Source organism: Cucurbitaria berberidis, assembly GCF_010015615.1.
Source record: "Cucurbitaria berberidis CBS 394.84 unplaced genomic scaffold K460scaffold_2, whole genome shotgun sequence".
Lineage (NCBI taxonomy): Eukaryota > Fungi > Ascomycota > Dothideomycetes > Pleosporales > Cucurbitariaceae > Cucurbitaria > Cucurbitaria berberidis.
The window spans coordinates 4061009-4076360 of NW_024468936.1; the positions used below are offsets into that span (position 1 = coordinate 4061009).

The following is a 15352-nucleotide window of genomic DNA, read 5'->3' on the forward strand; positions in this document are numbered from 1 at the left end:
TCAATAAGGGAGGCACTAACCCCTCGTCCTTCTTGCTGTGTGTTCTGTTACCCGTCTAGCTCAAGCATTTCCTCTTCTCCAGTTAGCCCAAATATGGATCTGGTACGAGCGAGAGATGCTTTGTCATGATCTAGATTACTTTAGCACACCTTGTGCATCTCATTTAGAGGCTACAAAGCTCTCTGAAGAAATGTAGCCTAGTAAAGCAGATGCCTTTGTCTATGGTTCTTCATATACGCGCGATTGTACTTTACATGAGTATCCCATTCCGTTTGTCTAAGTTGCACTGACGTTTGCACTGACACTTCTAAGAGTTGCTATTCAACACCGATCACATCCTCGTTAGTTCTTCACAGCTTCCAGTGTCACATGCTATGATTGTGTGTACAAAAGCATCACCACCTACTCTGCTTCACCAGACCGCCAGGAATCGCAGTACAAGTATATAAGTACGAGTTTCTCCGGCCATGGAAGTTCCAGATCTGTCTCTGAACAGCACCTTCTCTGTACCTACATCTGAAGACCAAGAAGAAAACTCTGTATCGCCCGTGATGTGCAAATACACACTTTACAGCTACGAGTGCGGCCATCCAGCTGAGGACCACGTCGATTCCGGAACCTGCTCAGAGTTCCAACGGACCGGTGTTCACTGTGACCGAGACAATCCAGCGAATAAAGAGCGAGTCAAAGTAAAGAACAAGGATCGCAACGGTATCTGCGAAAAGTGTATGCGCAATGGGCCAGACTACGATGAGATAGTGACAATGGAGCGCGAGATGGAGCAGGCTAGTGAACTGAGCCTAATGGAAGCCAGGGCCCGAGAGGAGGATATGCGGCGTGTAGAGCAAAGAGTTCTAGAAGAGTCTCTAGCTGAGGCAGAAAGGATGACGGTAGCCCATGAAGCGCGCATAAAGGAGCTTGAAAGGGAGTCTGCGGAGGAATACGCCCGGAAAGTGCGTCAACAGGAGGAGGAGGACTTCGAATTTATAATGAGGAAGTCTAGGGCAGATGCAGAACGCGCAGCGCACGAGCAGGAAATGGAGATGATACAGCGAGCCTTCTTGGAATCACTAAAGACGGATCCTTCTCTTCGAAACTACAAAGACGAAGTGGTAAGTGACATCTGCGATCTTGTAGTATTCTGGTTCACTCTAGACTAATGCATCACACGTCGATCACTGCTAATCAATTCGATTGCAGATTACTAGTGGATCAATTGATCTCGGCGGAGGACTTACAGAAAAGTGGATTGAGGTCAAAACAACCTCACGAGAGACACTTCTGAAACAATCGACTGCCCCAATAGCGCCTCCGCCTCCGCCCCCGCCGCTTCCACCGCCACCAGTTCTGGTTCCTATTGCTCCAAATTTTGTCAAGAAAGCCCCGCGGTCCCTTCCTGTCAAGAAGCCAGCGCCAAAAACGGTAGACTACACCCTACCTGCTATAAGAGATCAGAACATTGGACGCTTCACAGTGGGCACTCGGCACCAGCCCACCCACCCATCACAAGAGATCAAAGACAAGCCTACTTCAAAGGTCCCTATAACGCCAAGCTCTCCTGCGCCTTTCGCTCGTCTTGGTGGCACGATCGCACCTAATATCCCAGCCATTCGTGAGGTTCGAGGTCCGAATATCCGAGTGCTATCTGCTCAGGATGCGAAAGCAGGACTTCGCCGCACTTTGGGACCCAGGAAACAACTTCCGCCCCCGGACGAGCCGTACGTTGACCCAAAGCTGAAAGCGGCAATGGCGAAACGACGGCAGTGGGAGGATGAGGCGGAGGACACCACTTCGAATGTTTCCAGTACCTCAATCACACCCTCGCAGTCCGCTTCAAACGTTCCAGCGCGAGCCAGTACAACATCATCTACACTTAGCAGCTTGAGCACTGCTCGCAGACCACTACCGGCATCCGCGGAGTCAGTAGCTTCCCCCATCACGGGTGCTACAGAGGAAGCATGGGGTGAAGACGATGCCAAAACGATGAGGGCGAAAAGGATATCAAAATTGGATTTCGATAGGAACAGGAAGACTGGTTGGGGAGGAGAGTGATCGCGAGCTATTTGTAAGCGAAGACCTAACACTAGGTAGGTAGTTTTGTGAAACCTAATTAGGAAATATTGGGTGTATTGAAGCTAGTGAAGCCATACGATAGAAGCCGAGTTCCTACTCCGTTATCTCATCAAGGTCATGCAATACGAACGTATGACTAGATGTTACCGATCCATACTTACAGCAAGAGCATGAACTCAAACTTTTCTGTTTTCTGGCCTGGTCTACGAAACGTAGTACTCACGCTCCAGGTAGTGAGAAATATGCTTAACATCGCGATCCAGGAACAGATCAGCTTCGTCACCCTCCAGTTCATCCTCGCACTCCTCGAGATTCTGACACTGCCAAGGGTATCAGCGATGTGTTTTTCAAGCACGCAAACACTGGTGTAGACATGGGGTAAGCATGCCTAGACCAATAACGTGGTAAGCCGACCCAGAATCATGTTCTAGTCTTGCTCAATTAAACTCACCATTTGCTCATCGTGTTCCGCGTACTTGAAGAAGGCATTGGCCTTTCTCTCGTAGTCGGGATGCAGTGGGCCCAGGTTGGCCTCTAGCTTGCGCATGAAGTGGCCTGCGTATCTGAATGACGTTAATGTAAGTCTATATATTGTTCGTACTATCACCGTGGGCTTACACTTTGACGTTTGCCCTGATTTTCTCCTCCTCGATGACCTCGATGACTAATTTGGCAGAGATGGTATGATCGGCGTGATCTAAGTCTGTATTGTATTCATGAGACACCGAAGCCTTGTAGTTCAACACCCGAATGTCATTCGCCTGCCTCTCGTGAAGGACAGTAACAATGATATCCTTGAGGTCCTCAAGCGTGTATGTTACGTTTCCGTCTGTAGTCGTGATACTCTTGATCTCCTTGTTGTATAGCTTCTTCAGTGACTCTCCACCATTTGTGTCATAGCCCTGCCCAGCAGGCGCACCATCAGGAAGACGAAGGTAGAGGATCTGCATACTTGGCATGTCTTTCGGTGCCCAGGACGGGACCTCGTACTTGCCAATCTTCACCAAAGTAGCCTTCCGCTTTGGTTCGTTCGCTGGCACGCCAGCGATCCAAGAGTATGCTTCTTCGAGGCCATGCTCAAGCGCAAAGGAGAAGTTGTCCGTATTACCTCGATCGCCTGAAGTGAAGACAACAGTAGTGACGCATTTTAAGACGAATAGATCGTGGAAGAGGTCTGGGTTCTGGAAAAGTAGGCTATCGACAGGGTGGGCAGTGAAGTAAATCGAACCGCTGTGCGAGAATATTAGCAGGAGCTGCCGAGAATATAGTGTTCGGCCTACCTGGTGCACGAGAATGTCCCTGCCTGCGAAGGGTTTCGTGTGGCTAGTGCAACTGCTAACCAGAGCAGGATCAGGAAGGACCAGTGCATGGTGACGAACTTGCAGCAACAGAATGGTAGAACGGGTACAGCGAAACAGCGTATGACCGGCAGCTCATTAATTCGATGCGAGAGTATAAGTGAGGGAGATTCAAGTTGCGAAGGTTGTAAATCATGAGGAAAGAGCAGCCTGTCCAGTCACGGTTTCTAGCCCACCTGCACGGCAAGTGCTATTTAAGACAAACCAATACCATCCTTCCTCACTTTCTACTGTTTTGCCTTCTGCCTCTTTCTTTACCTCAAAATTAGGTATTTTCGCTAAATGTTTGGTTTCCGTCGCTACAATCACTTCAGCACCGCACTCGGCAGCAGGATGCAGGCTGCGCGTGCTCCTTGCCATCCTTCAACTCCTATTATCTCACCTCGCTCTTCTCGCCACCGCCTGGAGTCTTAGCAAGACTAGGTTGGCGCAAGATCCATAGATTATCATAGCCTGGAAGTGGCTCGTTCTAAGTCTAATATCTAAGGTTCCGGTTCTGACCACCACGACTCACAGGTACATAATCGAAGAGCCAAGCATGCTTAAGTCTTTAGTTGTCCAGCCTGTAGCTATCATTTAGGTAATGATATCCACCATGTGTACGTTGTATGTATGTTTCTCTGAGACTAAGCGTGACTATCACGAGTTAAAATGGCTTGCCAAGGGTGGCAGTGCTCGCTTCTTCACTTCTTCGCCATGTCTCAGTTCTCCACAAATTTCTAGGCTTCTCAGTCGCAATTGCTATGGAACTCTACCAGTATCAACCTCTCTCTGATAACGATTTCACTCGTTTTCTTAAACTCTATCCCAGCTTGGTCTACTCGGCACCGCTTCAATGTGACCTGATACATTGCCAGGAGGGGCAAAACCGCACATCCCGAGGAGGAATTTAGCGCCATCGAGCTTTCAGACAATCCGGACCGTAGATGGTACGCCTTTTTCGAAATTGTGACTATGGGAAGGCGCTTATGGGATGGGAATGCAGTGCAACCACCCAGCGACTTTATCAATCTCCTTTTCAATGGACAGAGAGAGGGACCCGAGACTAAAACAACAAAGGCTGGGTTGGATGCAACCTTGCACAGCAGAGTCGTCGAACACGATTCGACCGACCTAGTGGATTTGTCCGACCAGCAAGCGCTAGTCAAATTAGCAGCAAGTAAGCTGCGGCTGCGATCATCTGTCAAGCAGTTGATTGAATTGATGGAAGGCCGCTGCTTGTGTGTCAATAGTAACGGAGAGCTCATGAACTGCCCAAGCGACGCGAAATCTGGCGACGTAGTGGCCGTACTTGCCGACATCGATAGCCCTTTCATAATCAGGCCAGTGAGTGTAAGATCGGGCATCCGAGGTCGCGAGAAAAGGTATTGCCTGATTGGGGACGGTTATGTCGAAGGTATAATGGGAGGACAACTCGAAGCTAATAGGGCACGTGGGGAGCCGTGTGAGTTTCTCTTGGTGTAATCAATTGAGCAGTGAAACTACAGATCGATTGATCTGTGCGAGTCATCTCATTCTTACATTGCCTACTCTTGCTGTAATCGTAATCGATGTGCACTCTACTTGTGGCCGGGTGATACCCACAATCTACACTCACAGACACCAAAAAGGTCCCGAGATGGCAGGCTAATACTTCATCGTCGAGCGACTTCCCCAGGGGGCGTATGCGAACCGGATCGTCAGCGCGACGGCTGGAGTGTTTCGAAACATTTTGGGTCCAACTAGGGTGCATGAAACGAGCCATGCAATGACGATATGTTGTGGACGCGCCGTTGCTCGTTTCCAGAAACCCGGGTGTGGAGTCGTGTTGCATCACCCACCCTTGTATAATACAACTTTTCTTCCTTGTTTCTGTGAGTCAGGGCGCAAAGTCCTGCTGGCAAACAACGCAGCATACGACTTGTGATGTGGACACGCCGAGCGCCGTTGAGAAATGAAAAGTGGCACAAAGTGGGAATGGCCCATACATTAGGTTGTGCAAGCCAAGCAGCGCTTATGCAGGAACTAACAGATTCTTATCGATAGAACGAGCTATCGATAGCGCGGGCCGAAAGACCAAGTCCTTCTGTTCCTATTGGATCTGACGTTTACGTGTTCAACGAATTACATGTCGTCTTGTGGATATTTCATTTAGCTTTCATTCGGCTGCAGTGGGCTGAGAGCAGGATGGATGGGGAGAAAGTTCTGGAGCGCAAAATGCAAGGAGAGCCCAACAGGACAACGGGAAAGATACAGCCCGCCAAAAGAACATGTGAAGTGGAAGATGTAGAAGGGGTCGTGGCATTGGGGGTGCACCATGTCAACGTGGTAGCATGGTGACAAGTCGGGGGCTGACATGCATGTCCAGCGACAGGACCATTGTTGCTACCGTCCTCAAACAGAGACAAAGAGCGTCCAGATCAAACACACAAGGAAGAATGAATGGCTTTATGGCTCACGGCTGGGAATTTCCACGTGGAGTCCACCTCGTGTTTGAGGAAACCGGCCGGATACTTTGATCAAGGCAACGTGGACTGCCCATGTTAGGGGCCGGTAAGCAAGGGATGCCCCCGCAAGCTCCCAGCCGCTCTCAGGAACAACGTTTGTTGAAAAGACCGTGCGATGATGATATGGTGCCTGGACAAAGTCCATCTGCAAGTTTCTGGAGATGAAAAGGTGCCATCATCGCAAATCGGAACAATAGGGCCACCATGTGTGCTAAGGAGCTGAGCTGACCGCATAAAGCGACGAGGCCGAGCATCGCGATAAGCCTCTCCATCTATTTCTGTTGTACAACATCGGCAGGTATTTTCGTTTCGAGAACAATCGACACGGAGGCGTCGTCAGCATCCTTTGGCTTGCCGCTGTGCCCCCTCGGCCCAACTTCCAGACAAGGCAGGCACCAAGTCCGTTCGACTCAGGCCCCAAGCACGGGAAAACTCGACTTCTTTCAACAAGTTTCGACTCGACAACAAAACAAAGCAACAAAGCAACAACACGAAACCAAAGCCTGCAGCGCCGTCTTTGAGAACGTCACCTCTTATTTCAATAAAGTTGAACAATCGCCGGCTGGGAAATGAAGGCGCAGGGCTGAGATCGCCAAGTGGAGCTCCCACCCGCGAAGGTGTCCGGCGCCCCGCCTCGGTGCCATTCGACGGCGATGAAAGGATCAAAGGCCTGTTCTTTTTCTTGCTGTGTGGGGACACATTGTCCGAACTATATGTGACGACTATTCTCACTGGATAAACACCATGGCTATCGATAGATCAAGCTGCAGCTGCAGGGTAAACGCTCCCAGCCAGCAATGTGCCAACGACAGACCGCTTGCCACTTGTTTTCACGCCCCCTGCAGCTGTACCTGGCATCTGTGACAGCGGCGCAAGCCACGGCGTAGTCAAGCTTTGATCATGCCGATCGTTGACTTGCTAGGCTGGCGCCCTGAAAATATCCGTTGCTGTGAATGGCTGATGGAGCCCGTATCCAACCTTACCCCTGGATTACCCGCTGCACTGTTTGCTCTTTGTGAGACTAGGTTTCTCGATGGCTGACATGGAGAGTCTAGGCGTATTGTAAAAAGCAGCGATTAAGGTATTCGTCATCCCCGCCTTCCAGTCCAGTATATTAACTGAGTCCCCCCCGTGTGGCCCCGTTTCTTGTCGCTCCCTCGAACTATACCACTTGCTGTTGCTATCATTCCTTTGAGCAATTTTTGCTCCCACTTTCCTTGTCGTTAAGACATCACATTCTTTGTTGCAATACGCTGGTCGGTTTATCTGTCACTGCGCTCCAGAAGCTGCATTCGCCTGTACCTGTCCATACCCCTGAAGTTTTACGCCTTGGAATTTCCACGCATCAGTAACCAACATCAACATGTCCTCCTCCACCTCCACCATGAAGCTCAGTCTCCTGGCTCTTGTTTCGGTCGCAGCTGCTGTACCACACTATGGCGCACACAGCAAGTTCCACAGCCTCAAGGCGTCTAGCCAAGGAAAGCCCTATCCATCCGGCGGCTGGTCTGGTAACTACAACAGCACTGCTGTCCCATATCCAACCGGTGCTGGGGACGATAAGACTACCACCATCCACAAGACCTCGACGTCAACCCACACCATCGTCTCAACCATCCGTGTCAAGCCCTCTGCCTCTGCTACCATCGGTGTGTCCGCTGCGGACGCTCCTACTGGTCAGTGTGGTGCCACCGTGACTGTGACTGCCTCTGAGAAGGTCACTATCACTGTCACCCCAAGCGGTGGCTATGATGCTCCGTCATCCGTCAACACTCCTGCCCCACAGTCGTCCGTCATCCCAGTCGAGTCAAAGTCGTCCCTTAAGGGATTTGGCGCTTCCTCTAGCAGCCTGGTTGTCGTCTCCAAGACGCCTGCTGTCGAGAAGCCTACTACCACCCCGGCTACCGAGTACTCTGCCGCCACTCCCAAGGGCAAGCAGCCCGCTACCACCCCGGCTGCTGAGTATCCTGCAGAGACTCCCAAGGCTGAGCAGACGACCTCTTCCAAGGTTGAGAAACCTGTCGTCCCCACACCTTTTGTTGCTCCGTCCTTGGCCCAGAAGGAGCCTGTTGCCTATAGCAGTGCTGTACCCAGCGCTGTCTCCAGCGCCGCCTCTAGCGCCGCCCCCTCTGCTACTCCCTCGTCAGGTGGAGGCTCTTACACCGGCGTTAAGCGTGGTCTTGCCTACAACGATGCCGGTCTCTGCAAGACTTTCGGCAGCAACTACGGCTTCGGCTACAACTGGGGCCAAGTCGAGAACAATGACATCGGCACCAAGTTCATCCCCACCATGCATGGACCTTCCAAGTCGACTGCCGAGGAGTGGCTCGCCAACGTTGACAAGGCCGTCAAGAAGGGCTCCAACGCCGTCATGGGTTTCAACGAGTGCGATCACGCCGAGCAGTGCAACTTGAGCCCCGAAGCTGCCTGCTCCGCCTGGAAGCAGTACATGAACCCCGTCAAGTCCAAGTACCCCGAGGTCACTGTCATCGGTCCCTCCGTTACCAACGGTGCGGCGCCCATGGGTCTCGACTGGCTCGATCGCTTCCACACTGCTTGCTCTGACGCTGTTGTTGATGCCACCAACATCCATTTCTACGACATCTACGAGACCGCCACCATCGACCGCTTCAAGGCCCAGGTCGAGAAGGCTGCCAAGATCTACGGCAAGAAGGTCTGGATCACCGAGTTCGGTCTCAACCCTGGATCCGCTACCCCAGAGCAGGCTGCCAGCTTCCTCAAGGATGCTATGACCTACCTTGACAACTCCGACAAGGTACAGGGCTACTCGTGGTTCATGGTTGGCAGCGGTGAGAACCAGCTCAACTCGGGCAGTGGTCTCTCTGCTCTTGGTAAGCTCTACGCTGGTTCTTACTAAGCCCCGAGGCGGTTTGAACGAATTGGGATTTGCATTTTAGGCGCTTACAGAAAAAATCTTGTATATGGGTCAGGAATGGGGTTCGGAATCTCTGGGAACAATAGACGCTGCACATGGATGCGCGATGACTCTGTACAGGTTTTGGGTTAACTTCTATCGTACGAATTTGTGTGAAGAGTGGTGGTTTGGTGTGTAGCGAAGCGTTGGAATGAAATGAAACATTGTCCACACAACACATCACTTCCATATGTTCTTCCGTCATACTGATCGAACTGGATTGATTACTACAGCTGAATAAGTGAGCGTACGGGTGACGTTATGCTTCGCAGCCATGACCATCAAAAACGTACCTTGTATTCGCAACTCACATCCTCTTCCTAAACACAACGTCAGGTCCGCATTCAAGACATTAGATGTCGCTTCTCAAGTTAGTTTCCGAAAACATCTCTACAGGATACTGTGCTCCAGTTTACCAGATGTCTTTCTTCGTTGCATCATTTCGAGTCATAACGTGCTTTGCTGTGGAACAATCAGGCAAAAAAAAAAAGTCATTACCACACTATGAATGCCTCCAAGGGGAAAGCAATATAGGAAACTCAGATTCTAGTCGTCCACCGATCTGCTGAATCATGCACTATCAACCTGAATTCGAGCCAGTAAGGTCCGCGTTACGAACAAGCAGCCGCGTTGAGCCAATTGCGTGCTGGAAACCAACCCGAAGTTATCTGGTTTTATTCTTCCTATTCCATACCATACCATACCACCCATCCAAACCCCAGCATCTTCAAGAGCGCGTAGCTAACCCCCCAAACCCCCCAAACCCCACAATGCCCACAATATCAATGCCTACTTTACCGCAAGTTACGCCTCCCTTCTCACCACTCATTTTAGGCAGCAGCAGCGGCAGCGACAAAGAAGCGGGGCCAAAAGGTCTTGCGGCGCTTAGTAGCTTTGTTCTCTTGTCGTTCGAGACCGCGGCGGGTCTTTGTATACTTCCGTCCATCGTCCACGCCCGCCCAGCCCACAGGGTCGAGAACTTCAGTCCTGAAAGTCGACGTTGCAGGGGGGTCTCCGGTGTTGTCATAGAAATGGGGTGTTGCGCTGACTGCAACGTCTTGCACGTTAACAGCATCTTTGCTGGCGGTAGGGTTTGTAAGTGCAGGTTGGGGAGTCCCGAGGTCGATGGGTAGGATAGACATTTGGTTCTTCTGAGATACGGATTGACTTGTGGTGAGGGTTGTTGTTGATATGCTTAGGTTAGATGGTGGAGGAGAGGTCGGTTTTCCAGGCACAAAGTGCGACATGGAATGTGGACATGTTGTGCTTGTCGATGGACTCGTTCGGTTCCACGAGCTGGCCGCGGTCGATGATAAGATGCTCGAATTTGAGGATATTCTTGAACTCATAGACGTTGGTAGTGGGTTAAAAGACCACCCTGGCACGCTTATCGATGTCGTCCCCGAAGGCCATATCGCAATCCCGTCGATAATACACTCCTCGGTTGGTGTCAAGCATATCAGAGTTGGCGCCGCGTAGGTTCGGGTACTGGACGGAACAGCATCTTCAGGATCCTCAGTACCCGTAGGCGGAGGAGGCACAGAGTCCGGACGCGGCGGAGTGGCATACCCAGATGTATACCTCGTCGTATCGGAGTAATGAGAGTCTGTCGAGAGAACAGGAGATTGGACTGTTGTGTCGGAAGTCTGAGTGACAGTAACTACTACAGTCGTGGTAATTTTGGTAGTCTTTAGGGTAGGGGAAGCCTCGTTTTCATCGTGTGGTGATGCAATGGTGCTGGCTAGCAGCACCAACATGCTCAATACGGTGGGGTAAGGGTGCATATTCGTGCACGCTGGGAGATGTTGCAGGGTACTGAATACAGATTCGTTTTCGTGAGCTGGAGAGCAGAGCGTAGAAATAGTGGCGGAGAGAAGAGAAGAGAAGATATTTGGCACAACGAAGTCGCGGGATGAGGGAGTTCAGGACGTGAATGGAACATTCAAATGTTGGAATGTCATGCTTAAGAGCTGTCAATGTCTAGCGCTCGAACATGATATTTTCCTCGTCACAGCGCTAAGACCTTCACGGTCCCGACGAAGCGTTCGTTTGCTATGATTCATTCATGTCCTGATCTCAGCAGCTTTCCTGAGACGATTCATGACTGCAGCTGCGATATCATCGCCGGCTTTATCACTGATACCCTCAACATAAATCGTTTCCACGCCCTTTTTATCGAGCTCCCTCAGCGCAGAAAATAGACCTCTTGCAACACCTTCTGTTTCTGCACCAAGGCCAATGTCCCAGATATCAGAACAACTCGAGGTGTAGTGTTCCGCGTGTGGTATCTGATGTTGAGCTACGGAGCGTAAGAGGTTCGACAATCGTGAAGGGGTGATCGCGGGGGTCGATGTGTTTGCGTATTGTGATATGCCATTCGCGTGTCCATTCCTTCCCGCGGCCTTGTTTCTTTCGATATTTAGACCCAGCGCAGGTTCCCAGTTCTTTGTTCTTATAATTCCAATAGTCTTTTTCGTGTCAGTCTCCTCGATTCCAGGCCTTCCCGCGCCTGCCTCGAATAGGATTACTTCTGCCTTCGGACTATAATGTCTGTACTTCATCCCCGGCGCCCTAGGTTTACTTGCTCCTCCCTCTTGTTGATCTTTGTACCCGATTACTACATTCTCCCAACCTGGACATTGCCTTAGCTGCTCCACCGTGACACCGCCAGGTCGTAGGATAGTCGGTGGACTTGACAACCCGTCTACGACTGTGCTTTCCACGCCAACTTCGCACGGCCCGCCGTCTACGATAGTATGTATCCTTCCCTGCAGATCGTCGTATACATGTTCAGCGGCGGTAGGGGAAGGTCGGGTTGAGGCATTCGCCGAGGGAGCGGCAAGAGGGCGTCCGCAGAGGCGGAGGAGGGCCAGTGCGAGAATAGAGCGCGGCATCCGAGCGCCAAAGGTGGGTAGACCTGCTGTGACCTCTGGCGCAAGGGTTGATCGCCCGGGAGCTGGTAGGATAATGGTGATTGGGCCAGGCCAGAACCGCTCGATCAGGGGCTTGTATATCTCAGGGATGGGATCTTTCTCCACTCTCAAAGTTTCTTCGCTAGTTTCTTGTTTCCCAGATAACAGCGCTCGGAGTTGCGGCAGCGAATGAACGTGTACAATGAGAGGATTGTCCGCAGGCCTTCCTTTTGCAGCGAAGATAGCTTTCACCGCTGAACTTCTTGTCGCATCTGCTCCCAGGCCATAAACAGTCTCTGTTGGAAATGCGACAGGGGTGTCTGTGTTCACGACTTCGTCCGCGGCTCTTTTCAAACTCTCGTAGGCTTTTCCTTCCGCATAGTGTATGCTCCAATCATCGATCAAATCATCTTTCGACTCCTTGAACGTGATGTCTCCCAGCTTCTGAGAATCTACGGGTAGGATATCGGTATGCATATCGGAGGCTATGCGCTTGTAGAATTGCGCGTTGGTGGTGATGTGTGAGCCGGCTAGGCTATTAGTCTTTGACGTGAAGAATGCGGCGGGTATGTTTAGCGTGGTAGGAGGAATAAACAGGGGCTCTGATGCGGTAACTTGCACCAGAGAGCGTAAAGGGAGAGATCGATTGAAGAGGCTTGTGGATTTGACATTTGGGATGCGGGGATAGCGTGTGGGCATGAGAGTGATGACTGGTGGTAGGGCTCAAAATTTTGATCGGAAAGGCGGTGGAGAAAGTTCCGATCCTTGCATGCGACGTCATGTTCGAGATTGGCTCTAGTACATTTTTTGTCCCAAGCGTGAAAAAGCACAAGAGATTTGTTATCAGTTGTAAAGTATCCAATATTCATCATCTAATAAGACTATCTTATTACCATCGCGACAAATCCTACTGCCAATGGCACCACCTTGGAATAGTACAAAGGCCAAAACGCCAATACACCTCCCCAGACAGCCGTTTCAAATGTAAAAGCAGAATCATACACATCTAAGAAAGGGTATCCAGCAAACGCCGCCAGATGAACATACCCGCCAACCCTAGCCACCAGACAGCCGTAGAATAATACCGAATTTTTACGCGGAGACAGACACCGCAGGAGGGCTTTGGACTTGAGGGGCGGCTTGAGCCTGGGAAGCCAACTCACCGCTGGCTGCTGTCTCAGCCCACTGGCCCCAGAGTCCTCGCTTAGCGCGAATACGAAGAGGGCCGCCTAGCTCGTCGGTAGCCTGCTCGACTTTGATTGCATCCTTGGTAGCTAGAACCAGAACCTCGAAGAACATCTTAGTCGCGTCGGCACGTGAGGTTCGGGCCTCCGGCAGCATGTCCTGAAAGACAATGCTGTTCTTCTGTCGCTCTGATTCGCTCTCCTCGGCTTCTGATCCGAAGCGCTCTCGCAAAAGGTGTACAGCGTGCTTTGTACCTAGTGAGATAGGACCAGCTTCTGCAGGGTGGATGAGAGGAGCCGTCGTGTCGTCAAAATTTTCTGGAACTGGCGAGAAACCATCCGCCTCCTCTTCTCCAATATGCTGAAAATTAGGCTCGTCCGGAAGTTGGATCATGTCGTCGGATCCTCCCAGTGTGGTGTTATCTTCGCCGATTCCGAAGTCAGCACCCCCTAATGTCGGCTCGTCTTGCTCAAACTCCAGCTGTGGCGTCTTATCTCCGTCAGCTACTGCTGCTTCGTCTTCTGTCGTACCGAGATCGGCAACACCGCTATCTCGCTTGCGCTTCTGGCTCGGACGTGACACAACCTCTAGCGACAGTATGCCTCTCAGCTCCGGGGCCCAGCCTTGACTTCGTCCATCACCAAGAATGCTTGAGACGAAACCACCAGACCTTTGCATGTTGATGAGAGCCATGAGAAGAGGGTCACGGGGTAGGAACGAGGCGGGCTTCAGAATCTTGTCGCGGTTGTTTTGCTGCTCCCTGAGCTGGTGGCTCGAGATCATGGTCTCAGCGTCTTGCCCAATGACCCTCCTACGCTTGGCCCTGGCCTGATGAATTGATTCCTCCTCCTCTGGCTCTTGGCCAGGCTCGAACATGGTCGTGTTCTGTTCGGCCACTTCTTGCGCAAGCCTCGAAGCCTCGTCTTCATCTAGCTCGGAAAGCGGCGATTCCTCGCGGCGAACAGGTGGTACGGGTACATCGCCAGCCATCGAGGGTGGCCCTGAAAGGCCCAAATCAGGCATATCATCCATAGTGACGTCCAGGTCATTGTCGACGTTGAAGTTGGGAGCTTGGGCAATCTCAGTGGGATCATCGTCAATATCCAAGCCTAAATCGTCAAGAGGCAGGTCCTTGAGGCTCGAGGCAAATTCCTCGGAGGCGCGTCGTTCCAAGGGCGCATTACGGCCGCGTTCAATGCTAGTGCCCTCATCCTCAAATGCGGGCGTTGGCTCTAGGTCGTCTTCAATGTACAGATTCAGGTCGTCTTCTCCCAACGCCATTAGCTCCATGCGCGGCTGCTCAATGCTGCCAGACAGGAACTGGCTGTTGTCCCAGTCTGGCACAGTAGTGTTTCCAAAGTCTAGATTGTCGTCGAGGTCCTGGGATAGGAAAAGCGCAGGATCAGGCATCGGGGCCAAGAGGTCGAGATCGGTGATCATATCCGGCAGAGTCAAACTTGTGGGGTTCGCGACGTGAGTCTGGGTCGGCAGATCGATGTTTCCAGGACGGAAGGCCTGAAGACGCGTTAGTCGCGTCTACAAAGAGAAGGCAGCAAACTTACCATCTTGATCTTCCACAAGGCTTCGTTGCAATCATCCTGCAGGTAGTGCGCCTTCCTATGATAGATGCGCACGACACCAAGAAGCAGCTGCCCATTGAGACGCAATGCGAGTGGGCCGCCAGCAGCCCCCTCAGGCCGGATGATGACTTTGATATCTTCATCAATCTTGTCCTGCAGCACCTGAGCTTTGGTGAGCTTCTTGTGCTGATTGGCGGCCAGCCAGACGCGGGCAAGCTGGCCAGACTTGAACAAAAGGTCCTCGGGAAGAAACATGGCAGTGGATGGGTAACGCGGTGTGCGGGCGGGGAGGAGAGAAAGTGGCGCGTCGAGTGGTGTTGTTTACAGTCGGCGCGTCGGCGGCGAGCGGGATGCGCCAACTGAGATTGCGCGCCGACAGCGTCGAAAATGGGTTGCAAGGGCGCGCGAAGCCGTAGCAATGGGAGTGAAGGTTGGAAAAGGTGGAGCGACTGATGGCGTTGAGGAGTGCGCGTCGGTGGGTGTGTGTGGGCCAGGTTCGGTCTCGATGAGGCTGGTCAACGTGACGCTGAGGCTGGGAGCAGTCGGGCGCTTAGTCATCAACGCGACTAGCCTCACCCATCACCACTGATGGGCACCCTCTCGAGTAGCCCTAGAGCTGGACTTGGTCAAGATACAGATAGAACAACGCACTCAGGACGTCGTGCTTTGGTAATAGAAATGATAGGGAAAAAAGCGCGCCATCACTTTCCATCCTGTAGCTCGAGCGCTGAATGCGTACCTGTCAAGGCCAGATGCTGTGGGACATGTTCTGTTGCTGCAGCCATCAAAGCTGGACCAGACCATGTCAGATGGCCGTACGTGG

At 51.8% G+C, this 15352-nt stretch overlaps 7 protein-coding genes across 7 annotated transcripts; 3 read left to right on the plus strand and 4 right to left on the minus strand.

Annotated features, from left to right (window-relative positions):
• Window positions 1-551: 551 nt before the first annotated feature.
• K460DRAFT_279907 (uncharacterized protein) lies at window positions 552-2052 on the plus strand (the record flags this gene model as incomplete). Its single annotated transcript, XM_040928361.1, has 2 exons — window positions 552-1112; window positions 1201-2052. The coding sequence occupies 2 exons, from the start codon at window positions 552-554 to the stop codon at window positions 2050-2052; spliced, it is 1413 nt and encodes a 470-aa protein (XP_040791002.1).
• A 224-nt stretch (window positions 2053-2276) lies between these two features.
• K460DRAFT_414995 (uncharacterized protein) lies at window positions 2277-4069 on the minus strand (the record flags this gene model as incomplete). The annotated part of the gene is made up of 4 exons (XM_040937712.1): window positions 3637-4069; window positions 2692-3303; window positions 2525-2636; window positions 2277-2393 (listed from the first exon to the last, which is right to left on the minus strand). Exons 1-4 carry the CDS (start codon window positions 3789-3791, stop codon window positions 2277-2279), a joined length of 996 nt encoding a protein of 331 aa, XP_040791003.1. The 5' UTR covers window positions 3792-4069.
• A 97-nt stretch (window positions 4070-4166) lies between these two features.
• K460DRAFT_364433 (uncharacterized protein) lies at window positions 4167-5176 on the plus strand. The gene has a single exon (XM_040933008.1). It carries the CDS (start codon window positions 4386-4388, stop codon window positions 4893-4895), a length of 510 nt encoding a protein of 169 aa, XP_040791004.1. The 5' UTR covers window positions 4167-4385; the 3' UTR covers window positions 4896-5176.
• Window positions 5177-7124: 1948 nt separating this feature from the next.
• On the plus strand, window positions 7125-8795 carry K460DRAFT_334525 (glycoside hydrolase family 128 protein; the record flags this gene model as incomplete). The annotated part of the gene is made up of 2 exons (XM_040930917.1): window positions 7125-7682; window positions 7785-8795. The coding sequence occupies exons 1-2, from the start codon at window positions 7281-7283 to the stop codon at window positions 8793-8795; spliced, it is 1413 nt and encodes a 470-aa protein (XP_040791005.1). The 5' UTR covers window positions 7125-7280.
• An 887-nt stretch (window positions 8796-9682) lies between these two features.
• K460DRAFT_403725 (uncharacterized protein) lies at window positions 9683-10636 on the minus strand (the record flags this gene model as incomplete). Its single annotated transcript, XM_040936660.1, has 1 exon — window positions 9683-10636. The coding sequence occupies one exon, from the start codon at window positions 10634-10636 to the stop codon at window positions 9683-9685; it is 954 nt and encodes a 317-aa protein (XP_040791006.1).
• A 279-nt stretch (window positions 10637-10915) lies between these two features.
• On the minus strand, window positions 10916-12463 carry K460DRAFT_281474 (translation factor; the record flags this gene model as incomplete). Its single annotated transcript, XM_040928494.1, has 1 exon — window positions 10916-12463. The coding sequence occupies one exon, from the start codon at window positions 12461-12463 to the stop codon at window positions 10916-10918; it is 1548 nt and encodes a 515-aa protein (XP_040791007.1).
• A 143-nt stretch (window positions 12464-12606) lies between these two features.
• K460DRAFT_308735 (uncharacterized protein) lies at window positions 12607-15187 on the minus strand. The gene is made up of 2 exons (XM_040930109.1): window positions 14512-15187; window positions 12607-14464 (listed from the first exon to the last, which is right to left on the minus strand). Exons 1-2 carry the CDS (start codon window positions 14782-14784, stop codon window positions 12857-12859), a joined length of 1881 nt encoding a protein of 626 aa, XP_040791008.1. The 5' UTR covers window positions 14785-15187; the 3' UTR covers window positions 12607-12856.
• Between the last annotated feature and the right edge of the window lie 165 nt (window positions 15188-15352).

What these genes read in the sequence shown, in the direction of transcription:
- K460DRAFT_308735 (XM_040930109.1), bottom strand. Translation starts at nt 14,784, where the DNA reads ATGTTTCTTCCCGAGGACCTTTTGTTCAAGTCTGGCCAGCTTGCCCGC. An exon ending in CCTTGTGGAAGATCAAGATG is followed by an intron (nt 14,465 to 14,511) that starts GTAAGTTTGCTG and finishes ACGCGTCTTCAG; the next exon opens with GCCTTCCGTCCTGGAAACAT.
- K460DRAFT_364433 (XM_040933008.1), top strand. Translation starts at nt 4,386, where the DNA reads ATGGGAAGGCGCTTATGGGATGGGAATGCAGTGCAACCACCCAGCGAC.